Here is a 25,109-nt window from a genome sequence, read left to right on the forward strand (position 1 = left end):
TCGGCACAAAGAAAGTGGAAAGTTTGCAGCGCAGGGCGGCCCGGGCCAGAGATCCGGGTGCGCACGTGCAGGGCCGGGGGCGCCGGGGGCCCCCCACGCCGAGCTCGCCGTTTCTTTTTTTTTCCTCCCTGCAAGCGAGAGGGGGGGTGTTGTTGGTATCGCCCCCCTCCTTCTCCTCCCCCCAGGGGTGAAAGTGCAAGAGGAAGTGCAGCCGCTGCCATCTTTCCTCCGCTCCGAACACACGGAGGCCGGGGCCGCAGCGCCGCCGCTCCGCCGCCGCCTTCGCCCGGCCCGGGGAAGGGCCCATCCTGACGCCGCCGCCGCCTGCTCGCTCCAGCGTTCGCCGTTGCTACCGCTCGCCAGGCTCCGGGACCAAGCCCGCGCTGCCGCCCCTGTGCGCGCCCCGCCGCCGCCGCCTTCGCCTTTTGTTTCCTCCGCTCCGGCGCCCCCGCCCCGGCTCGCGCTTTGCAGGGGACGCAGCGCGCGCCCCCAGCGGGCCCGGGAAAAGCCGCGGCGCGCGCGCGCACGCCTGCGCGGCAGACCCCTCCGCCTCCTCCCCGCGCGCGCGCGCCCATTTTGGCTGCGCGCCGGCGCCGCCTGGCGGGCGGGAGGGGAGGTGGCAGGCGCGTTTGCAGGAGGGGCGCACCTCTTTGCTCGCGTACCCCCCCGGAGGTAGACCAAGAAGGGAGGCGGGCGGGCGGAGAGGAGAGAGGAGCGCGCAATCGGTGGGGGCAGCTATGTGGGAGGTGGTGCGGCCTGCCGTCTAGACAGTACGATCCGGGCAGGGGGCGTGTGCGCTCGGGGCACCTGCGAGACTACAGAGCCCGGGGCCGGCACGTGTGGGGAGTGTAGATACGTCGACTGCGCCCCGTTTCTTACTGCCTAGGGGAAGGGAGGGGGGCGGGCAAGTGCCGCGGCCGGGTTTGTGGGGAGGGGGCGGCGGCCATGGAGCGGGTGAACGACGCTTCCTGCGGCCCATCGGGCTGCTACACCTACCAGGTGAGCAGGCACAGCACGGAGATGCTGCACAACCTCAACCAGCAGCGCAAAAACGGCGGGCGCTTCTGCGACGTGCTCCTGCGGGTGGGCGACGAGAGCTTCCCAGCGCACCGCGCCGTGCTGGCCGCCTGCAGCGAGTACTTTGAGTCGGTGTTCAGCGCCCAGTTGGGCGACGGCGGAGCTGCAGACGGGGGTCCCGCTGACGTGGGGGGCGCAGCGGCGGCTCCAGGCGGCGGGGCTGGGGGCAGCCGGGAGCTGGAGATGCACACCATCAGCTCCAAGGTGTTTGGGGACATCCTGGACTTCGCCTACACTTCCCGCATCGTGGTTCGCCTGGAGAGCTTCCCCGAGCTCATGACGGCTGCCAAGTTCCTACTGATGAGGTCGGTCATTGAGATCTGCCAGGAAGTCATCAAACAGTCTAATGTGCAGATCCTGGTGCCCCCTGCCCGGGCAGACATCATGCTCTTTCGGCCCCCTGGGACCTCGGACTTGGGCTTCCCTTTGGACATGACCAATGGGGCAGCCTTGGCAGCCAACAGCAATGGCATCGCAGGTAGCATGCAGCCCGAGGAGGAGGCAGCCCGGGCTGCTGGTGCAGCCATTGCCAGCCAAGCCTCTCTGCCTGTGTTACCTGGGGTGGACCGCTTGCCCATGGTGGCTGGACCCCTGTCCCCCCAACTGCTGACTTCCCCATTCCCCAATGTGGCATCCAGTGCCCCTCCCCTGACTGGCAAGCGAGGCCGGGGCCGCCCAAGGAAGGCCAACTTGCTGGACTCAATGTTTGGGTCCCCAGGGGGCCTGAGGGAGGCAGGCATCCTTCCATGTGGCCTGTGTGGGAAGGTGTTCACTGATGCCAACCGGCTCCGGCAGCATGAGGCCCAGCATGGTGTCACCAGCCTCCAGCTGGGCTATATCGACCTTCCTCCTCCGAGGCTGGGTGAGAATGGGCTACCCATCTCTGAGGACCCCGATGGCCCCCGAAAGAGGAGCCGGACCAGGAAGCAGGTGGCATGTGAGATCTGCGGCAAGATCTTCCGAGACGTGTACCATCTCAATCGGCACAAGCTTTCCCACTCGGGGGAGAAGCCCTATTCCTGTCCAGTGTGTGGGCTGCGGTTCAAGAGAAAAGATCGTATGTCCTACCATGTGCGGTCCCACGATGGGTCGGTGGGCAAGCCCTACATCTGCCAGAGCTGTGGGAAAGGCTTTTCCAGGTGAGGAATAGCATCCCTCCTCATGACCTGCCCTGTTTCTGGCTCATGGGACAGTTTCTTGCTAAGATCAGGGGGTGTGGGATTGGTGGGAGTCACTTGACCCTCTAGGGCCACATCAGGTTTGGAGACAGCAGAGAGTATTTTAATGGCCCTAGTTTTGTGGTCGGGAGCTGCTTTCTCTTCCCTCAGGGAAGTTCTCTGGCACTAGGCATGCCCTACTGTCTGTCTTCCTTTGGGCCTTGTGGGAAGGGGCTGGATTCCTCTGGCCACAGCCACTGGGCCTCACCATTCTTCTCCCCGGGCTCCCTTTGTGTTTCCGGCACCAGGCGTGGGGCCCCCTCTGGGGGCGGGAGGCTTTTCCTCCACCGACTTTCCCTGCTTGAATGGCTGCCCAGGGAGGGGCTGAAACAAGTGCATCTGGGACTCTTATGCTCCCTGCCACCAAATCCCTCCCCCAACAGAGCACTGGCAATCCTGGATGGGCACACTCAAGCTTCGCCCTTCTCAGCCTCCTGGGATCATGGGGCACAGAGTTCTGCACCCAGAGTCTCCTAGCACCAAAATCTTTGATCTCCTCTGATCTGGTAGCTCCAGAGCCTAACTGAACCCACAGATCATCTTTATGTTTTCAGGACAGAGAGGAGGGGGTCAAGATGTCCTTTTAGATTCACTTTTTAGTGAGCCTGATAGGAAACTAAGGACTTGTCTGGGAGCAGAGGGCTATTTTGTTTTTCATCTTAAGAGAATATTCAGAATGAAAGGCCGGTTTTAACTTGCCTGGATACTTAGGACTTGTGTCTGTGTGAACCTACAGAAGGAGAACTCCCTTGGAGGGGCCCCAACCAGAAACCAGTCTTACCGGTCAGGCAGCCCCTGCCCACCTGCTCCAGCGGGCATCTGGTTTACCAGCCCAGCTGGGGACTTAAGGCTCTATCCCTTGGCCTCTGGGGACTGAATTCCATCCGGGTGGCATTCATTGGCTGTCCTGGTGGGAGAGGCTGGGGGAGGGGAATACTGAGTTTCTAAGGGGCTTTAGTCTGGACAATGAATCACACATACCCCCTCCCAGAAAGGCCTCAGTAAGGCAGTCTTGTCCCATTCTAAAGCCACCTCCTCGGGTCTTCGAAATCATTTGAGCTTCTGGTGGTGGGGGGGGTATGGGGGGGTAGGCAAGGTCAGAGACACTCACTTCCCTTCCCCCTTTAGAGAAAACCGGGGCAGAGAGGCCCTGGGCCTGTGGAGCTGGGTGGTGACTTTGTCTTTGTCACGCTAGGATGGGGAAGAGAGAGTCCTCTCCAACGGGGTGTGTGCAGGGGGCGGGGGGGGGGGGGGGGTTCTGGCCAAGTTTGTAGCCCTGTCTTTTGAGGTCTTGTTTTAAAGTCTCGTCTTGGTTCTCTTTTCCAGGCCTGATCACTTGAATGGACATATCAAGCAGGTGCACACTTCTGAGCGGCCTCACAAGTGTCAGGTAGGGGTCAGGCCAGGGCAGAGATGGGCTGAAAGAGAATGCTGCTGTTTCTCACAGCCCAGCCACAAGCCAGCTGATGTGTATGCTGGGCCGGCTGACTGACCACCACCGCTTTGCACACCTCCCCCTCTGTCCCTCCCCACCCTCCATCTGCTTTCATCCTTTGTTCTTCCCCCTGGCCCCCTCTCCCCCCCCACCAACTGCTAATGTCCCCTCCTTCCTGGTTGCTGGGTCCTGGTTCCCACCCTGCCTCTGTCTTCGCTCTTTTGCTTGGCTTTCCTCTCCTGGCATTTGCCAGCTCCTTGAATGGTGGGTCACATTGTGCAAGTGTCATCCTGGGGACACTGGCTCCCCATTGGGCCTGCTCCTGGTTCCCAGCAGTTTGCAGGGGCTACCATGGCGAGGGCAGGGTTTGTAAGGAGCTCCTGGTGGTTCAGCTAACAGCTCTTACCCCTTGTCTGCCAGGCACCCTGACCTTCTGGGTCCCCTGAGCTTAGGGCACAAGGGGTGGCAGTAAGAATGACAGCGAAGGAGGATGAGAGTGGATGGTCTCATTCTCTGAGTGCTGGCACCTGTTTAACTCATTCTGAACCACATGTGCCATCAGCTAGGGCTTCTGAGGACTTAGAGAGGAGGGTGGTTTCCTCCTTGTGAGCTCTTTGTGTAGCAGTAGGTAGGGAAGGCTGGGCAAGATTCTTACCCTTGGTTTGTCTGCTTCAACAATATCTGGGGGCCCTGTGTGACCAGAAAATGGAATTTCCTCTCCTGGCCACTGAGCAATCCTGTGTGGATGGAAAATGCCTGTGTCTTCTTGGCTATCTCCCCTCCCGTGCCAAGTTCCTGCCATCTGAGGGGGAGACAGAGTGGTGGGTGCTTGTTTTACAGCCTCTGGTAGGATAACCTGTTTCTCTTATCCTGTTGGTGGCAAGGAGGGAGGGGAGGGTTCAGGGGGACCTGCAGGGAGGAATGGACGTACTGTAGGTAGGGCAGTGAGCCCCCAGGGGCCAGGTGTGGTCGGTGTTCACAGCCAGCCAGGTAGCCTCCCCCAAGGACAAGGACGCAGGGTGGGCATGCTGGGATCCGTCTGTGCCTCGCTGCCTTCTCTCTGTCTCTGATTCTCTAATCACGGAGCACATTCTGACTCTCCCAGGTAGTGTGCTGAGCAGCCTGGCAGAGTAGGAGGAGCCCAGAGGGCAGTGGGGGCGTGCCCGGTGGCCTGGGGGGGTAACCTGCACTCTCTGCCCTTTTTCCAGGTGTGGGTTGGGAGCAGCAGCGGCCTGCCGCCCCTGGAATCTCTTCCTAGCGACCTGCCATCATGGGACTTTGCCCAGCCTGCTTTGTGGAGGTCGTCCCATTCGGTTCCTGACACCGCCTTTTCCCTTTCTCTAAAAAAATCATTCCCAGCCCTTGAAAACCTGGGCCCAGCACACTCCAGCAGCGCTCTCTTCTGCCCAGCCCCGCCAGGATATCTGAGGCAGGGCTGGACTGCCTCAGAGGGCAGCCGGGCCTTTACTCAGTGGCCTGTAGGCTAGCCTCGGCCTCCCCAGAGAGGGTTTTCTCTGGAGGGGAACGGGAATGGCGGTTGCTCTGAGACCCCTGCTTTTCGGAGAGCCCAGCACAGTGATTCCTGCCCATGATGCCCAGCTCCTCCTTGTGTGACTTGGAGTCTTTCCCAGCTCAGGGACCCCAGGGGTAGTAAGGAGCTCCTTTCTGGATCCCCCTCATAGCCTCCAGGTTTCTTTCTGGGTTCTCTTGCCTTTTTCTCCCCCTTTAACAGATGGCACTGCTGAGTGCCTGCCTGTCCTTGCTGGGGTGATTTTAGAGTCTGGTGCTTTCCCAATAACTAAGTCACTGGTTTAGGTGTTTCCCCTCCCCTACAATGGCCTCCCCTAAGGTGTGGGGTTTCTAGAATGGTGCTTGGCTGCCCCTCTCCCCTACTCTAGGGGTGAATCCCCCTCCAGAGGAGAATGGACCAATTCCAAGTGGGTCAACTCGTGCTGCCCTCTTCCCTTCCCACTCACACAGGTCCTGCTTTCATTTCTGGCTAGTGAGTTAGACTTTTGTGTTTTTGAGGTTTACTAGCAGGTCTGCTCAGGAACTAGACTAACCAGTAGCTTTATATTGGGTCACCCCAGTATATGGCTTTGGGGGCTAAGAAAGCAGATGTAGACACCTCCCCCCTCAGATCCCAGTGGTGTGCCCTTTAGCCCCCGCAGCCTCCGCGGGGATAACAGGAGTGATGATAAAAGTTTTCATTCTAACATTTGAGGCTTTGTGTGTTTTGTCCTTGGTCTCTGTCATAACACTGACATCATTGTCCCTTGGTGTACGTACAAGCCCACTCCTGCCCTGCCCCTCCAACACACACTCTTACAGACCCGCTGGCCCCACCTCCAGCCCCTTAGCCAGAATGCCCCTCATGGTGACCCAGCAGGTGAAGACATGGTGGCTTTCATGCTCTGGGCCGGCCAGCTGCTGTGCCCGGACTTGGTTTAACAGCAGGGCCATCTGTTTTGCATCGTGTGTATTCTGAAAGCGTCAGAGGTGAAGAGATGGGCTCTCTGGGAGTTGGTTCCCTGGGCAAGAGCTGGGCGCGGGGTATACCTCTCCACCTCTCCTGATGCCATAGATGACAAAACGGGCCAGTTACAGAAACTGATGCCACAGCTTGCATGAAAAGGCCATTTGAATGTTGGGGCATGAAGCCTCAGGCTTGGCAGTGACACACAAATCTCTCTTAACTGGCTCAGATGCCTCAGGCATTGCTGGCTTAATGGTGCAGTGGGGCTGTGGCATTATCTCCATGTGGAGTTTGGCCTGAAGCCGAGAGACCAGAGCAACTCAAAACCTCTCCCATTGCTTCCAGTGGCCCCACTTCTCAGGGGCAAGTTGGGGTGGTTTGGGCTGGAGGATAGCTCATTAGAGAAGGAATGAATTGAAGTGGGAACAAGGGAGCTGGCACCCCCAAGAAGGGGGCCAGTGAGGACAATGGCACTAGGCCTCCATTTATTGCCCTTAGACTTTTCCAGGGCTGTAAAAAAGACTGCTTAAGACCATGCCTCCATCCCTACCCCCAGGCTGCCAGACTTCAAAGGCCACCAAAGGTTGGATGTGCACTAAGTGTCCCTGATACCATTTGGGCCCCATTCCTGAGCTGCTCAACCCCTGGGAAGAAAAGCTTTAGGAATTCTGGGATGGGGAGAAACTGTCGGGGGAGTGAAGGGAGCATGACTAGGACTCTGTTGAGTGGTGATGACCAGAGGTGGCCCAAGCTCAGGGTGGCTGGGCCAGGACCTGGCAGGTGTGCTCCTAACAACAGGCTGCCTGTGCACAGGGCCGTGGGCAAGGTGCGGCCATTCCAAACATCAGTGGTGATCAGCGCATGCTATGCTGGCTCGCTCTTGTCCCATCAGGGACCCTCTGTCTTCTCCCTGTCTCTAGGATGGGAAATGTCTTTCTCCTGAGTGGCCCCAGTGTAGAGATTCTAGGTGTCCCTTTCTTTGGGATCTGTCTCCCCTTTGGCCACTCTTTTGTGTCCTGTGCCCAGACTCTTTATGTTGTGTGTTGTCTGAACTTCGGGCAGGCCTAGACTCAGGCTTGTACACTTTGACAATTCCCCCGAAAACCTTGGAGACTTGAGCCATGAAGGGTCAATTCTGGCACAGAGAAGCCAACAATCACTTCAGCTTGGCTTTGTAATACAGTGAAAGTTTTTGTTGTGTTTGTGCTTCCCCCCCCCGCCAGCAGCAGATTTATATTCCTAATTATGTTTGCTCAGGCCAAAGTTAGCTTTCATTCCTTGAGAGATAATCAATGGAGGAGGGGGGCGGGGAAAATCTGCTTGGTCTGGGATTTTAATTTTGCCTAGCTAATCCCTCAAATGGATAATCTACTTGTGGATAATTGAGGTTTGGCTGTCCATTATCTTTAGGTAGCACAGTGTGACAAGCAATGCTTTAAAGGACAGACCCCGAAAGGAGGTTGGCAAGAGAAACAAGGCATCGCTTTCACATCTCTCTAGTGGCGCTTTTCCCAGGGACCGCGGAAGATGGAATTCTGAATGTGTCTTTCACCGCACTTTCTTACACCTGGTCCATCTTTGGTTCCTTTGAGTTCTAAGGCGTAGACCACACTGCCTCTCGTTGTTGGGGAGCTGGTCCTCAAGTCACTGGTTGGCAAAGCTGGCTCTATCCCCAGATAAAAAGGCAGGTGCACCCCTCTCTCCTGGGGGTGTTTTTGGCAGCCGCTGCTCTGGTTTATAGGCCGGTGGGCTGGGTGGAAGATGGAATTTTCTCCCCACTGTCACCTACGATTGGATCATGAGGTCCCTGAGGTGGGGCCCACCTGTGGCCTTGAGACCAAGCACCCATCATGCTTCCTGAGTCACCTGAGTGCTCGAGTTTGTCTGCACAAATTCTGTCACCTCTCTCTTTCAGGGGAGTCCTGGCCACCCCACACACTGCATTAGAAAATATCAGTACCTTTCACTCTCCAGAAGCTATGGGTGCCAAGTCTGGAAATGGGAGGGGCACAGGCTCAGGGGCTAGTTCCTATTCCAACAGTCCTATATCCCCTCAGGGCCTCTGTCTGGCCAGCTGTAAAGTGGGGAAGGGAGGGATACCTCAGGAAAGCTGGGAAGAAAGGACGGGTAGGGGACTGGCCTGGCAGTGGCAGTGTTTTGACTGCTGTTTCCTCTAGTAGTAGAGTCCTGTACTTCAGGCAAATCGCTCTCCACACTCAGCTTCCTCATTTGTCAAATGAATAAACTCAAGGCATAAAACAGTTACAGGTGGTATCTCATTAGCATAAGGTGTTCTGTTCAAATGTGTTAACATTTACTTAAAAGCTAATGACCGAGAATGGTAAGGCCTGTCCTGATGTGCACAGACGTTTGGGACTGGAGTAGGAACAGAGGTGTCTTTAGCCTCCACGATATCGAATACATTGGTGTCTTCCTTTGATTACACAGTAAGGAGATAAACGTTTGTACCTGAGGTGATGGGGTTCAGACATTTACCTTGAGGTCTCGGGATCTCAGGCTATGCTTCTGTTAAACAGAGACGGCAGGAGCAGCTCCACTCTAGAGAGTTAATGGGGTGGCGGGTCTTCAGTGGGTTAATGGTCACTCTGTAATGCACTTAAAGGTGAATGTTGCTTTCTCTTGGGGTTCTAAAATAGTAAACACACACACATAGAAAAGGAGTCAGACTTGACATGAACCTCTAAAACATCTCCATGGAACCAAAACAGCTTGAAAGTCACCAGACTATAACTCTCCCAAGGACTTCCCTGACATTCTGTGACCTCCAAGGCTGGGGTAACTGGGTGAGCCCCATATGAGGAAGGGCTCTTGGTGGGGAGAGGTCAGGGACTGAGACTGAGTCAGACCCTCGGGTACAGGAAATGCCTGGGGACCTGGGGCTGCCTCCCAGGATGCTGGTGCTGACCGTCCGCTTCTGGGTCATCCGCTCAGGGTCTTGCTAGGAGTTGGTGCTCACACCACAGCTTTCTATGGCTATCCTCCTCTGGAGGGTGATAACATGGCCTGCTTTGGAGGGCTGCTGTAAGGCTGGATTGCAGAAGATCAGTGTCTTGGAAAGGCTAATCGTGGTGCCTGCCTGGCACAGAATGCATGCTCTATCAATGTGGAGTGGTATCATTCTTGTCATTACCAGCTTTTCCCCAGCTTCATGTCCCACAAATGCTTCTAAATCATGCAGCCTTCCTTCTCTCTGCTCAATTCTCACGTTAGCAGAATCGACTATCATTTTATGGGCTGCTTTCTCAATACAAGCCCGCAAGAGTATTATAAGGAGTAATCTCTGTGCTTTGTCCTGCCTTTCCTTTCCATTTCCCCATGGCCAAGACTAATGTCACGTTTGAATAAAGTGGATAAATTGAATTCTTTGCATAAAGCAAGTAGAGAAAACTCAGGATGGAGAACAGGAAGACTGGTCTGTTCACATGCCAGTTTACTGCTGTAAATTCACTTATAGTCAGTGCAACTAAAGTCAGTTCTTCATGTTTAAGAATGAACAAATGCCTCATCTTTCTTTATTCTGTAAAGGAGTGTGGAACTTAATGTGCCAGGCTCTGGACATGTTGTGGTAGCCATCTGGAACCAATAATTCCAACTCAGGTGTCTCATGAGGAGGCATCATGGAAAATAAGAGCAGCTTACTTGCCATTCTGGGGAGAAAGCATGAGCCACATGTAAAGCTCTCTTTATTACAGGGAGTCTATGTGTTGGCCAGAAACAGTTTTTGTTTCCTGGTGTGCTTGGTGGGAAGTCAGGAATGTGATGCTAGTTTTCACTTCATCTCGTTTTCCTTTCTGCCCTCAGACCTGCAATGCTTCTTTTGCCACTCGAGACCGTCTGCGCTCCCACCTGGCTTGTCATGAAGACAAGGTGCCTTGTCAGGTGTGTGGGAAGTACTTGCGGGCAGCGTACATGGCAGACCACCTGAAGAAGCACAGTGAGGGGCCCAGCAACTTCTGCAGTATTTGTAATCGAGGTAATCTCCCTGCTGTTTCCTCATTTCCAGGGGATGGGCCTGAGCTTGTGTGGGAGGCCAGGGGTGTCCTGATCACCTTGCCTCAGACTCCACTCCTTGCACGGCTGGCCCTCCCTTCCCACTGAACGATAAACACCTTCGTTGCCCAGGCGGCTATTTGCCACCTCTTCCTTCCCAGACTTGGGGTGCTTGGGATAGGAGTTCCCAGGAGATCAGCAAGTGGGAACGGAAGGAGAGAGTACTGTTTCCAAGTCTGGGCTCATAACACATGTGCTGGGCAGATGGCAGGATGGATACATTTCGTAGACACCACTGAACTACTGAGGTTGGTGAGAGAGTCATTAAGCCCCAAGAAGTGGGGGAAAAAGGGGGTCCTGCTTGAGAGCTTTGGCTGGCTGATTTCACTGGCATGTGAAATTCAGCAACCAAGGAAGGAGGTTGAGTCTGGAGATGGACAAGGGGCAGAAAGTTTCTAACACAAATGGTCAGGAAAGAGCCCAAACCCACGTGACTGTGGCCTGGATGAGACAGGAATGTAGACGGTGCTCTGAGCAGGACAGTGTGCTTGAGGCCGAGGTGGGCCTAGGTGGAGTCTGGTTCTGTGGCCCCAGTGTTGTGTTGGATGAAGTCTGGCCTGCCCCTGAGCTTCCGCCAGGGCTTGTTGGTGGTTGGAGGGCTAAGGTTTGTGTCATGCAAGCACAGTGTCAGTGGAGGAGGCTTGCGCCGTATCTGTGCCGAAGGTTGGGGCAGCCGTCTGTGGTGGGCATGAAGATGCTTCTGCACGGTGTGCTTGCTTTGGCCAGGTGGGGACCTTGCTGGGAAGTCCTTTCTCCTGGGACTCTCTTGTCCCAATGCCTCTGGAAGTCTTGGGTATGGCTTAGTGGATTGAGTACTGAACTGGAGTTGGACTGAGTGTTTAGTCCACGCCCCTCCTACCTTGCCCTACTCTTTGACTTTGAGCTCTCCCTTCCCCTTTCTGAGCCTGTTTTTTCATCACTTAAATGGGGTTAAGAACACCCTGCCTTGCCTACCTCGTAGGGTTGTTGTGATGATCCCAGGAGACAAGGTAGGTGAAAGATCTCTGAACTCCCCACAAGGACCTGCATCCTTGGGAGGTCCCATCCTTGCGCTTTGTAACAGTGTTAGGAAAGACACAGCTCACTGACACTCTGGTTTGGACCAGGAACCCCTGCAGTCCTTGGCTGGAATCTTCGGGTGCTTCTGCTGTCTCCATATGCCCTGAGGTCGTTGGTGGAGGGAGACTGCTGAGTAGCTGGGTGTTCTTGGTGCCCTGGAGCTGGGTCCCTCCCTGGGATTGCACACCTGGGGTTTGCCTTGAAGGCCACTGGATATAGATGTTTGTACCACCAGGAAATCTGCTGTGAAAGTGGAGAGGTGGAAATAAAAGTTGCTTAAGCGTCTGTCCTACTTTCTGACACGTCAGTTGAACCCTTTCTGGCAGGAGCTTCCCCTGGGGGGTGGGCAATGGGGTTGTGCGTGCAGGGAGTTATCAGGCTGTGGCTGACCATCTTAACTGTGGCTGCCCCAGCTCTAGAAAAAGCTGGTTTCTTATCTTGCTTCATCCTAACCTGGCTTTCTGACAGAATTCCCCCTGTCCCCCGACCGGCTCCTTACAAATAACTAAACCTGCAACATGCCGTCAGCAGGCGTTTGGTCAAGTTTTCAAGCCTGAGGTTCTCCATCTGAGAACTGAGGTCAGAGACCAGAGGCTGGAAAACAGTGAGAGCAGAGAAGGATGTTAACGATGAAACTCAGAGCCTAGCTCAGATTGCCGAGTTGGGCAAGAACTGAACGGGAGACCCAGGGCCACGGCCCCTGGGGGCCCAGCTCAGGAGGAAAGAAGAGCTGAGAGCAGCCGGGAACAGCAGGGAAAGTCGACCCAGTTAGGAGATAGCTGATGTGGCAAAGCCAACAACTGGCGTACATCAGGACTTGGGCAGCAGCCACAGACCACGTGACTGTACTGGGGGAGCTGGAAGAGTCAAACCAGAGCCCACCTTTGCTCAGAAAAGCCAAGACTAGATCTGGATCATAGGCTAAACAGCTCTGGGTCTCAGAGTCAGAATGGGAAGCCCCATCCCTCCAACAAGATGAAGAGGACTCTGGTCCCACCCTCTTACGCATACAGGAGGAAGAGAAAACAATTTTGGTCTTTATAAGAAGTGAAGGAGCGGGATTCTATCTCAGGACTCGTTCATTGGCAGAAATAGAAGGAGACGACTCCTGAGGAAATAAAAAGGAAGAGGATAAGGATACCAAAGACATCGAGACCTGGAATCAGAATGCAGAAAACTCTGGGTCATTCTTCTCCCTGCCCACCACCAAGGCTGTGATATAGGAAGAGGAGCACAAATAAATGAATGTACTTATGTCCACAAGGGTTCAAGCAAAGGCTGATGTCAGCCAGATGGTCAGATGGTCGAGGTTGGATCAGGTACCCTCTGACACCCTTCAATCTCAGGCAGTCAACTTAACTACCTATAGATCCGCCAGTCTTTGCCACACAAATGACTCTTGCCCATGAAGAATAAGAAGGGAGGCAGGCAACCTGGCTGCTCTAGCCCCGCATTTGAAATAGATGACATTGTCTTTGTCCTAGAGACATACCAGGATGTGGGTCATACTATCTGTAGAGGAAGATTATTTGCAGTGGAAGGAGTTTTGATGCTAGAAAAAGCTTGTTTCTTCATTTTCAAATTGAGGAAATGAGTTGAACTGAATAGTGGGAAGGAGAGAAGGACCTGGTAGATTCACCATGATTTTCTTCTTTTTAAAAAGTTTCTGTAGCAAGGTCTTTGTATATATGCACACGTACTGGTATGAGAAAGAGGGATAGCTTATTGGAAACTTGCCTTTGACAGAGACAGCATTTGAACTCCAACATCATTGCTTAAAGGGGAGGAAGCCTTCTCCCCAGTCAGAGGTGAGCACGCAAGTTGTCACCGGTGCCAGTAATGGACACAGCCAGCCTGCCATTCCCCTGGACTGAGCTGATACACACCTACTTAGTGCCTCCCTCCAGCACAGCTCTGTTGGGCATGGTCCCAGCAGGGTTTGGACAAGAAGAAAGCAGTCCCTGACCCCTCTGTGTAAGTGGAATTTGTGAAAGGAGATTGCTTCTGGAGTGCAAATTGCAGCGCACCAAGCAAGAAAATGCCGTGGAGGAGCAGCAGTCTTTGGCTGTGAACTCTTCATCTCTGGAGTGCGGGGGAGGCTAGCTTGTTGGTTGTAGTGAAGTCACATGTGTGCTCACTGTGTTGACATCATTCTGGTGACTGGATCAAACTGCCTCTCTGGTTCTTGGTTAATCAGTGGTGAATGGGCAGGTGAGTTCAGAATTCCCACTAAACGTTTCTGGCTTCAAAGATGTGTTCTCCGAAACTCAGCTTCCGTTTTATCCCAACACTTGGCTGCTGAGTTGCTCTGTGTTTAAATTCTGGGCTTTAAATGGCAGCTGTGGATCCACTCCTACTACCCTGCCATGTGGTTTTGCTATAGATAGTACAGTCTGCAGCTGGGGTAAAGTTAAGAGGACCTAGCCATGTGTTTCTCAGACTGTTTTTCAGGAAAACACAGCAGATTTTCATTGAGCATTTGCTGTGTTCCCCTGGTGTAGTTCTTTCCACGAGGAGTAAATATAATAATTCCCGGTGCTCCTTTCCTCCTTTCCCGTCCCCTTTAATCTCAGTGGACCTGCTCTGCTATACCATGGAGAGGGCTTCACACCACTTCCGAGGCTCCACGGGAATTAAAAATCAAAAACAAAACAAATCCCTTCTAAAATGGAGTTGTGATGTTCTTGGAAAGGCCTGATATCTTATGCTGGTTGCCAGGGGCCACAGTACCAATCCCAGGGGGCAGGGCTAAGGTCCTCTTTCCTGTTAGCCTTGTCTACTCATTCCTGACTGCAGCCTCCCTCATAAGAATGTTTATATGGGACCCTCTTAAGCCAGTCTGTCCCCCGTGGTTGGCCCCAGGCAGACTACTTGGTCACAGCACAGGATAACTTGGCTCTACTAGGCAGGGCAGGACTCCAGAAACTGGACCAGGGGTCTATAGAGTAGCTGTATCAGGAAAGAAAGGAAAAGTCACTCAGTGCCCCTTTCCTCCGAAACCACCAACTGCTACTGTCAGGGGAGTGTGTGTTAAAGATTTTCACAGGTCAGCTCCTGTCTACTGGCTGCTTCCATTCTAACCCACCAATATGGCGGAAATACATAAGGGAAAATGGTGATAAATGAAACCTACCACCGAAATCCAAGGGATGTTTCTGCGGCCAGGGCCTACTAAAGAGTCTGCTCAGTGGTTAAGGACCACACGGTAGCACATGGTCCTGGGGTTGGAGTCCAGGCTCTGCCATCTAGTAGCTGTACATGTGACCACAAGTCACTTAACCTTACCAACCCTCTTGTTTTTTCATCTATGAAATAGGTATACTCATAATTCCCAGCTCATAGGGTGACTGGTGGAATTCTATAGAATAAAGCATGCAACGTGCTGGGCCCTGGCACACCATTATCACTTGCTAAAAGTGAACCTAATAAACTGTTCCAGCAGCATTTGAAAGGCCATGCCAAATCAGACTTGTGCAGACATTACACAGTACCCTGCAGCCTCTGACATGTTCAGAGTGGATCCCACTGTTATCCTATAACTGTAATTTTAAAGGGGAATAAAAGCACTTGAGAATGTGTCAACCAGATCTGGAGTAGATTAAAGGGCACTAGACACCAGGTGGACCTTATGCTAAAATGCTTCGGTTCCTGCTGAAAGCGCGTCCTGATCCTTGACCACTGTGGAGTTTGATGACACAACTTCCTGCAAAACCCAAGTCAATTTCCTTTGACTGGCCCACCTGGTTTCATGTCCTCAGACTTGTGGCTGGTGTGGAAGTTGGCCCAAGATCTACGCTTCCCAGCGTGAGCTATCGTATGGCTCGAACTGACCAGAACATCTGGGTTGGGCTGCTGCAGTTTTCAAGATGGCTGGATTGCCCCTCCTCCAAAATGAAGGCAAAGATTATCTCTTTTTCTTCCTTAAGTGAACCTGATGGATGCTCCAAACCCAAACCAAAAAGATGACCGTGACTAAGAGCTGACTGAGCCTCTTTAATGTAACTTGCTATTTTTGTTGTTCCTCAGAAGGTCTGAAGAATTACTAAATGCAGTTATTTGGAAAGTGAGAAAGTTAGCAAAATAGAACATGTCCTGCTAGATAGAAGGAAGGGACTCCTGGAGGCATTCCTTTGGGATTTCATCTTGCCTCCATCTGGTTTGTTGTGCAGTTTGCCTTTACAAGTGTTAAGCAGGCGTTCTGCTGGCTGGAGTCCTGTGGCTGCCATTGAGCCTCATTGCTTTTCTGACTACATTTCTAGCCAGGGTCTCTGCAGCTGACCTGGGGCTGTGGGACATCTTCTCCAACCGCTCATTACTGAGGCACCAAGCAAGCCGAGGGGCATTTGGCCTCTGGCCCTGGCAGGAGCAGGATTTCAGGCCATCCCTCCAGGCAGCCAGCCTGGGTCCTACACCTCAGCCTTGCAGAGTGGGCTCTGCAGAGAAGCCGATTCGAGGACAGTGCCACCCGTCCTGAGCCAGGTGGCTCCTGTGGTTGCAACCGTTTTTGAACCAACAAGGGGGCCCCTTCTAGGTGCAGCTGACCTGGGAATGCTAGCCAAAGCGGCCAGAGGAGAGGCGTGGGGGAAGCAGAGAGGTACCTCTGTGCTGGCCGCGGGATCTCATCTCCTTTTGTCTTGTTTAGGTTTCTCCTCTGCCTCCTACTTAAAGGTCCATGTTAAAACCCACCACGGTGTTCCCCTTCCCCAGGTCTCCAGGCACCAGGAGCCCATCCCGAATGGGGGAGCAGCGTTCCACTGCGCCAGGACCTATGGCAACAAAGGCAAGCGACCCCTTGCTCTGCACTTTGCTTCTCTGCGCAGACTGTGTTGTGGGGGCGCTGGGCCGGGCGTGGGGAGGCGGGAAGGCTGCCGGCTTGCTGGCTGCCTCAAGGAGGCTCTGAGATCTGAGTGGCAGTGGCCTCCAGGACAAAAGTCACAAGTGGGTATCTCACTCCAGGGCAGTGAGTGAGGCTTTTAGGGCACTGCCAAGATCCAGCCCCCGCCTCCTCTTCCCCAGCCTTCCTCCCTTGCTCCTGGCCAGCCCCCACTGTCTGGAGCCCTGCAGGGATGCCCCGGGCCCAAGGCTGGAAGCAAGTCCTGCATGATGAGTCACTCTGGGCCTGTCCATTGCCTGTGGCCCTTTAAGGATGGTGTGGAGCTGCGGCTGAATGCTTTCTTTTTCTTTGACCCTGTGGGCAAGGGGGAGCCAAGGGCTGGCTTCCTCCTTGATAGGGGTGATTGGTTGCTGTGAGCGGTCCTTTCTGGCGGGCCTCTGGCTGCGTTTGTGAAATGCATGGCGATAAATGAGATATGTGACTGCCTCTGACTTGGAGTTGGTCTGCAGAGAGCTCCCTAGGGCCCACCTTCACGTGTTGATTCAGGTTGTTCTGTGGTATTTCTAGTTGTTGCCTTGGGGATGATGCCAGGGGCTTGGCAGACGGCAGAGATGGCAGAGATGGCATGCTCCACGCTCCCATCACAGACCTCCCTTCCCGGCATGGCTCTCTGAACTCAGGCAGGAAGCTTCTGATTGGTGGACTGCAGTGTGGGCAGGGCAAGGCAGAGCAATGAGGATTGTCTTGAGGCCCAGCTTGTCCTGAGCCCTGTGTGGGGACAGTCAGCTGACCGAGTTGTTCAAAGTTACTTTTTAATCTCTATGCTTTGGCCGCTGGGCCCTGGATGGGTTTTGGCAGAAGGAAGGCAATAAGGGCAGGGCTTGTGTTTGCAGCATTGGGAAAAGGATTGGCTTCTGTCTCAGCCATCAGTGGGGTCTGCCGGGTTGAGGACCTCACGGCTTTGGTTCTGCCTTGCTAGGGTGCAGCTAGTCTGGTGTGGAGGTGAGGCCATTGATATACCTGTTCAGCATCATCAGAACAGCCATCTTACCCCCAGGGGCAGCCAGCAAAGTGCCTAGGAACGGGGTCTTTGAGTTGTTCTGGGTGGAAGCAGTGGAGGCCCCTTCTCCGTACCCTCTTCCTTGAAGCAGGCTGAGATGGTGGTGAGCGATACACGTGCACCTGCATGAAGAGTCCGCGGCGAGGGAGGCTGGCAGCCCCAGGGCCCTGCTGTCTCACGCCCATAGGCACACCAGGCTCCCAGACTGACCAGCTGAACCTCCGTGGGTTCTGCCAGGGCAGTGGCTGGCCATCCGCTGCCCTCCACAGGCCTATGAGCTGGCCTTTCCCGACCCCTCCAGGAGGGGGCATCTCCAAAGCCTGGCCTCATCTCTCCTGTGTGTTTTGTTTTCTCCTAGAAGGCCAGAAATGCTCACATCAGGATCCGATTGAGAGCTCTGACTCCTACGGTGACCTCTCGGACGCCAGTGACCTGAAGACGCCTGAGAAACAGAGCACCAATGGCTCCTTCTCCTGCGACATGGCAGTCCCCAAAAACAAAATGGAGTCTGACGGGGAGAAGAAGTACCCCTGCCCTGAATGCGGGAGCTTCTTCCGCTCCAAGTCCTACTTGAACAAACACATCCAGAAGGTGCATGTCCGGGCGCTTGGGGGCCCCCTGGGGGACCTGGGCCCTGCCCTCGGCTCACCTTTTTCTCCCCAGCAGAACATGTCTCTCCTCGAGTCCTTTGGGTTTCAGATTGTTCAGTCAGCGTTTGCATCATCTTTAGTAGATCCTGAGGTTGACCAGCAGCCCATGGGGCCTGAGGGGAAGTGAGGCAGATGCTGTGTCCCCACGGAAATGGCCACCGGGGACCGCTGAGAAATGCTGTGAATGCGGAGGGAAGTAATGTCTTTGGGTTCTGTAGCTGAGAGATTTTTATTCGTTTTTAACTCCCCCTTCCCCCCACCCTGTCACCCCACCCGCTCCCTTTCCACCACCCATCCCTTCAGTGGTCTTTAGAAATAGATTCTCATCTGATACTCTGCAGAAATATCTGCAAGACCTGGTATGGGACAAGGGCAGAAAACACTACATAGGCCTCCAAGGCCACACCAGTCCCGGTTTCTCTAATGGGTGGAAGCTGGAATTCCTGGTGCTCAATTCTTAGTGATCCCAATCCCAAACCCACACGTGATGGCATTCAGGGACCTCAGTGATTTGGGTCCCCTCCCCCTTCTCATATCCCTTAAGAGAAACCACATCAGGGTCTCCACCCACTTACACAGTGCTGATGCCCAACTATTTTCAAGAAAGCTGGAAGCCTACAGCATCCCATGGACCATGGGGTGAGTGCCCTCTGAGAGCCCCTGAGCTTAACCCTTGACTTGGAGGGCCTCAGACCTTTCTGAGCCCTACCTAGAGGCTAGCATTTCGCTACTAGGACAAGCTGGGCTATTGAGGACACCCCCACCCCAAATTCCAGTTCTTATGTGATTTTAACCATTCAACTTGCTGTTGGGTTTTAATTCTCTAATTATTATTATTATTGTTATTTTTTAGGACCAGTTGTAGTGAATTGCTACTGAAAGCTATCCCAGGTGATACAGAGCTCTTTGTAAACCGCAGTCACACGTTAGGGTTAGTATTAAACTTTGTTTAGATGTACCATAATTAACTTGGCTAGTTGATTGTTTGAAGTCTATGGAAGAAATAGTTTTATGCAAAATTTTAAAAATGCCAGTCTGGTCAGGGAAGTAGCGGGTTTCAGTGTTGTTGGTAGCCAGGAAGGCAGGAGAGCTGGCAGGTGGGGACATTGTTGTGTACCTCGGCTGTGTCACGCGTGAGCAGGCCCAGGGTGACCTGGTGCTGTGAATTGATCTGATCAGACTGTATTAAAAACGTTAGTACGTTACTCTGCCTGCTCCCCTGAGTCCAGTTTTTCAGCTAAGGGTGCGGGTGGGGGTCTTGGGATGCAAAGGGAGGGCACCTGGGGGAGAGGTGGGATCTCAGGAGACCTCTCTTCCTCCTCATTGCACCAGCTGCAGCTACACTGGGATTGATAGGTGGATGTTCCCACTGAGGACTCTGCTGCCGGCATTCACCCATTTGTTCAACAGATACTCACTCCTTGTTGTCTGCACTGCTGTGTGCCAGGCTCAGCCTCAGACCCTGGGGGCATGGTGGTGAGCAGGACACCCTTGTGGAACTTATTGGGAAAGAGACAGTTAACAAATAAGCAGAGCTAACCATGAGTTCAGGTAACAAGACGTCCAGGGAGAAAAACTGGGCAAGGTAGGGATAGTAACAGTGGGAGGGTAGGTAGGTTGGTCCAGGATGGTGAGGGCCTGGGGGTGGAGCTCTGGGAGAGAAGACCTGGAGTTAAAAGGGACCCAACATAATGACTAGCTAGGACCTAAGAAGGGACATGGGCAGGGAGAGGGTTCTCATGGCCAAAGGGCTCTAAGAAGTTCAGCAACATGAAACACCCCCCAACCCTGTGTTACCTACAGGGTTAGGTAAAAGGTTGTTGCACCCTTTGTGGTGAATGTATCAAGACAAGGGGGAGGGGCACTGGGGTGGCTCAGTCAGTTAAGCATGGACTCTTGGTTTTGGCTCAGGTCATGATCTCACAATTTGTGGGTTCAAGCCCCACATCAGGCTCTGTGCTGACAGTGTGGAGCCTGCTTGGAATTCTCCGTCTCTCTCTCTCTCTCTCTCTCTCTCTCTCTGACCCTCCCGTTTGTGTTCTCTCTCACAAAATAAATAAATTAATTAATTTAAAATAAAAGAAGGGGGAAAGACAACAGCAAACAAGAGGCAAGAAGTGAGCACAGTGAAGAATTAATGGGAGCAAGAATTTTAGTGAGAGGGTATGGCAGATTTAAATCAGCCTGGGCATCTTGAGAAACCTCGAGAAAGAGGGAAACCCCTAAACTAAAAGAAACAGCATTTAACCTCCAAACAAGTAGAAAAAAAATGATAAAGGAGAGAAAAATAAACATAGACCAGGAAGAATAAACAGCACAAAATTATTTAGACCCACATTAATATTAATTACGATGCTCTGGTTTAAAGGCAAAGGCTCTGAGCTGGATTTTTTAAAATACCTCTAAGCCATCTACATGAAATCTTGGGAAAGTTGCTGGGTTCTGTGGAGTGTGTGGGATGGAGGCTTGGGCCATTTGGTGTCAGTATCAGAGGAAAGGGCAACTTTGAAATGCTGAGGCCCTGTTCATGTGGCCTTGTGACCACAAGATCTGCCAGCTGGTGGCACCCTCCAGGTGTCAAGGCAGAGAATCTGGCCTTGAGCTAAAGACATCATTGGCCCTGTTCCCCCAAACCCCCCACCCCCACCACAAAACCCCTACATGTCCATGGACAGGGAGGGACCACAGTTAGGAAGCAGTATCTGTGCATGGCAGGAGGGGAACGACAAAGCAAGCAGGCTGCTTCTTCCAAAGCACTACTCACCTGGAGGCCTGAGCAGCAAGAGGAGGTACCCTTGCCTGCCTCCCAACCCCTGCATCTCCTCTGTACACCTGTGCCCTTCAGGCCAGAGGGAGGAAAGCTGTGCAGAACATGGGTGCGTAAAGGTGGAATTACTTTGCCATGGTTAAGGGTAAAGAGCCTGAGCTTTGGGGCGCCTGGGTGGCTCAGTCGGTCAAGCATCTGACTCTTGATTTAGGCTCAGGTCATGATCTCAACGGTTTTTGAGTTCGAGCCCCACATGCTTGGGATTCTCTCCCTTTCTCTCTGCCCCTCCCCTACTTTTTCTCTTTCTCAAAAATAAATGAATAAACATTAAAAAAAAAAAACAAAAAACACCTGAGCTTTGGCTGTACAGATCCACCATCTGCTTGCTGTCAACCCTGGGCAAATCTTTGAGTCTCAATTTCCTCATCAGATAAACAGGCATGAAGAGTAAGGGAGACCATCATGAGCTAACATTTTCTGTGCTTAATTCTCAGCACAACCTGTAAAGTTGGTTCCATTACCATCCCCCTCCTGCAGGCCAGCAAACAGGCTCAGAGAGGTAGAGGCATCCCACCCACCCCTGTCACATAGTGTCAGAGCCAGCATACAAACTCAGTTCTGACCTCTGACTCCAGAACTTTCATTCCCAAGCTCCAGCAACAGTGCCTTTACACACACGTAAATGTCCACTACCGTGCTCAGCACAGAGCAGGCCCTTACTCTGCCAGGGCCCTGGGACAAGGGCTTGCACAGTGCAGCACGAAAAAGTCACGGAGGAAGCCAGGGTTAGTGCTGGAAAGAGTGCCCAGAGACCCTATTGGGTAAGCACTCTTCATGCTTAGGTAACCCTCTCAGGTGACTTGCACCCCACTCCCAAGTCACTTGCTCCAGGCAGAGCTGCCACACCAGAAGCTGTCCAGCCACTGCCTGATGGCCTGGGCAAAGACTTGGCCTCACTTCCCCACAGCAGTGATCACCCATCTATGCCACTGGCATAGGCGAGGGAAGCCCTGTGGCACCAAGGAACCCCTGGTACATAGGGCTACTGAGAAATCTGTCCACTGATAGCCAAAAGTGGGACCTGGAGGCCTGTTGCATTTGGGGCTATGGCTAGTCTCCGGACATACTTTCTGAGACACATAATTCTGGCAATTCTCCAAGCCTTGGCTTCCTTATCTGTAAAATGGGGGTGTCAGGACTGACTTGGGAGGGTTGTAGTGAGGATTAATAATGTATACCAGGTGCTGGGCACAAAGCCAGGCTCCTGATGGGTGACAGTGAACTTTAAGCCCTTCCCTGACTCTCTCTGTTCCTTTGTCCCTCTAGAGCCTTGGGGGGGGGATCCCCAAAACTAACTCTCTACAGCAACTTGCCTCGTATGTATTTCCCTGGCTCCCATCCCACATTTTTTACTTGATATGCCCCAAGCACAAGTCCCCACTTGTGCTTTCATTTTTCATGTATCAGGCCTTTGTTTATGCCAACCTTCAACACATCCAGTTTCTGACAACAATAACCTCAATAATAACAGCACATGTTGTGTTTACTGAGTGCCAGGTGCCCTTCTAAACACCTCACACACATTGCTTCAGTCTGTCCTTACAGCTGCCCAAAGAGGTAGACACTATTTTTACAGTTAAGCAACTTGCCCCAAACACACAGCTTTAAGAGGTACACTGAGAACCTGAACGTAGGCCCAGACTGTTTCTTCACGACTACCCTGCACCGGAAGTGTCATGGCTTGACCCCAGCTGTCCCATCCAACTGGAGCTCCCCCCTCTGCTCCTTACATTTTCAGTGTGCACCATTCATTGCCAGCCCTGGGCCTTCACCCATGGAACACCCTCCACCTGGGAGGCTCTCCCTCCATGGCTCTGGGCATCTGAATCTCACCCTCCTGGGTCTTCACCATGGTGCCCTGGTTCACAGTGGTCTCTGGGGATAGCTAGCTGGGTGCAGAGCCCAGCACCACCACTTTCTAACTGGGTGACTTCTGGCAGGTGTGTCTCCTCTTCCTCATGTGGAAAACAAGGATAGCAAACAGTTCCTGTTCACGAGGCTGCTGCGAGGATTACATGGACTGATCCATTATGAGCACATTAGGAAACACAAAGCTCCCTTTTAGTTTACCTGCACTATCTCCTTCTCCAGGCTACGCTCTCAAAATAATGAACGCAGGCAAACTTTTTCTGTAAAGAGCCAGAGGGTAAACATTTTCATCTTTGTGGGCCATATGGTTTCTGTCACAGCTACTCAACTCTGCCATTGTGTAAGAGCAGCCAGGCACAGACAATACATAAATGGATGGTCATGGCTGGGCTCCAACAGAACTTCACTGATGGACACTGAAATTTGAATTTCATACAATCTTTACATGTTACAAAATATTCTGCTGCTTTTGATTTGTCTCCAACCATTAAAAAAGGTACAAACCATTCATAACTCACGAGCTGTACAAAAACAGGTGGCAGGCTGGACTTGTCCCTGAGGCTAGAGTTTGCTGACCACTGCCCAAGCCTGTTTCTCCAGGTCCTCCCCTGGTTTCAAATCTTGGATTTCACCCAGACTGGGGTCCCAGCCCACCACGGGCTCCTTGTTTGTGTGAGTTAAGCTTATCTGACCCGCAGAGCTTGTGATTTCTTGGTCTTCGGATCAATCCATGGATCCATGCAGAGTGCAATGCCACATTGCCAAACCAAGGTCATTCCAAGAACTTCAGAGCCCATGCAAAGAAGGGCCTAATGTGCTCAGAACAAGAACTGTCTGCCGGGGTCACCTGTCCTGTTTCCTGGTCCTTTTGTGTTCCTTTAGGTCTGCTTTTGGGGGTAGAAGTAGGAGGGGAAGGAAAAAGGGAAGAGAGTGGGCAGGGAGCTGACAAAAGGAAGGAGTTGGAGGGAGTGGTGAATGAATCCCATTACCATCTGCCCCAGTTCTTCTGGGAGCTTATCTATCTGCTTTCTGGCTTTTCTGAAAGGTCTGGACTCTGAAGCACCAGGGATGAAGTCATGGCTGCCAGCCTGGGCAGCGAATTCAGAATTTCCCAGTTCTCTTGAGGGCCCCTTGCAAGAGGAAATTCCACAGTCATGCCCTCCCTTACATTTGAGTGACAATAGTCAGCACTCACCCTAAAGTTACCCTGAAACTGACCCTAATGTTATCAGCAGCATCTCTAAAATCTATCCTGGGCCCTGGAGAAAGTGGGCTGGTGGGACTTCCTCTAATTTACATAATCATCCCTAGCCACTGGGTACCTGGCAGCAGGGCCTCCAGAATTCTAGTCCTTACACAGCCAGCTCCCCACCCTCCCTATGGCTACCTCTGACCCTCCTCTGCACCTCTCTAAGAGTGGAGGGTGCCTTCATACCCTGTGAAGCAGTTCTCACGGGGGTGGAGAGGAGGAGGGTAGAGCAATTAATGTCTGGATCTGCAGCTCTTGCTAAACTGCTGTGAAAGGAAATGCCAAATATTTATCTAAGAGAAGAATTCTTCCTAACAAAACAAGTTTCCTTGGAGGACAAGGCAGTGTGGAGGTAGGTGCTTCTGAATAAAGCTTTTTTGTATCACTATGGATTGGCACAGCAGGCAAATAATTTATTTTTGCTTCAGGGAAAGTCTGTTGCCCTCCCCAAATCTGGTGCCCTATCTGGTGGCCTGTCCATACCAGGCAGAGGTCAAAGCCTGCAGCAACACTGAAAAGGAAACTGCGTGATTATTGACATCTCTCTCCCTCCTGCAAGGGCATTCGCTCCTGATTTTCTCCTCTTCTGAGTCAAAATCCATGCCTTGAGCCTGTTGACTGCTTTGGTGTCCATGTTAAGGAGCACAAACTCCATGAGTGGCAGGGCTTTTGGATCCTGATAAACTATTTGCTTATTCATGTAGTTTCCTCTGCCTGTAAAGTCCTTATCTCTTGCCTACCTGAGGAATTTTTATTCAAAAGCTCAGCTCAGATGGCCCCTCGTCTCCACAGCTTTCCCTCCCCCTCCAGAAGGGAGATAGCTTTCTTTCTTCTTTTTCTTTTTGTGTGTGTATGAGAGAGAGAGAGAGCAGGGGAAGGGCAGAGAGAGAGAGAGACAGAGGATCGGAAGCAGGCTCTGTGCCAACAACTGAAAGCCCAGTGCAGGGCTTGAACTCATGAACTGTGAGATCATGACCTGAGCTGAAGTTGGACACTTAACCAACTGAGCCACCCAGGCACCCCAGTTTTCATTTATTACGTCACTACCATGTGCCACACACCACACTAGAGGCCTTATGTGTATTGACAACCCTGTAGGGTAGGTACTAATTTATTCTCACTGAGACCCAGAGAGAAAAGGTAACCACCAATGTCACACAGCTGTGAAGTTGGCGGAGCCAAGTGGGGTCCTGAACTGCCTGACTGTGGAGCCCAGGGCTCCATCACTGTGCTTCCCTCTGTGCCATCTCTCTGTTCTGCACATATTTCTACTTCTGCATCACGT

The 25,109-nt window shown here is 52.8% G+C and overlaps 1 protein-coding gene and 1 long non-coding RNA gene across 7 annotated transcripts in view; one reads left to right on the forward strand and one right to left on the reverse strand.

The window, feature by feature from the left end:
- PATZ1 (POZ/BTB and AT hook containing zinc finger 1) lies at nt 1–19,084 on the forward strand. 6 transcript variants are annotated; one of them, XM_027050713.2, is made up of 5 exons: nt 1–2,216; nt 3,621–3,684; nt 10,028–10,199; nt 15,978–16,115; nt 17,591–19,084. In XM_027050713.2, the coding sequence occupies exons 1-5, from the start codon at nt 946–948 to the stop codon at nt 18,004–18,006; spliced, it is 2,061 nt and encodes a 686-aa protein (XP_026906514.1). In that variant the 5' UTR covers nt 1–945; the 3' UTR covers nt 18,007–19,084. The 6 variants fall into 6 exon arrangements, with proteins under 6 accessions (XP_026906514.1, XP_026906513.1, XP_026906519.1 ...); XM_027050712.2 differs by having other exon boundaries at nt 2–2,216; nt 17,588–19,084; XM_027050716.2 differs by having other exon boundaries at nt 3–2,216; nt 16,043–16,115; nt 17,588–17,767.
- The window catches only part of LOC128312327 (uncharacterized), a 23,799-nt gene continuing 15,196 nt past the window's right edge, over nt 16,507–25,109 (reverse strand). Inside the window, exon 4 of the long non-coding RNA XR_008291451.1 lies at nt 16,507–19,378. This is a non-coding gene — a long non-coding RNA (uncharacterized LOC128312327). The remainder of the gene's footprint in view (nt 19,379–25,109) is intronic.

Source organism: Acinonyx jubatus, chromosome D3 (assembly GCF_027475565.1).
Source record: "Acinonyx jubatus isolate Ajub_Pintada_27869175 chromosome D3, VMU_Ajub_asm_v1.0, whole genome shotgun sequence".
Taxonomy (NCBI): Eukaryota; Metazoa; Chordata; class Mammalia; order Carnivora; family Felidae; genus Acinonyx; species Acinonyx jubatus.

What these genes read in the sequence shown, in the direction of transcription:
- PATZ1 (XM_027050712.2), top strand. Translation starts at nt 946, where the DNA reads ATGGAGCGGGTGAACGACGCTTCCTGCGGCCCATCGGGCTGCTACACC. An exon ending in TGTGGGAAAGGCTTTTCCAG is followed by an intron (nt 2,217 to 3,620) that starts GTGAGGAATAGC and finishes TCTCTTTTCCAG; the next exon opens with GCCTGATCACTTGAATGGAC. An exon ending in CAGGACCTATGGCAACAAAG is followed by an intron (nt 16,116 to 17,587) that starts GCAAGCGACCCC and finishes GTTTTCTCCTAG; the next exon opens with AAGGCCAGAAATGCTCACAT.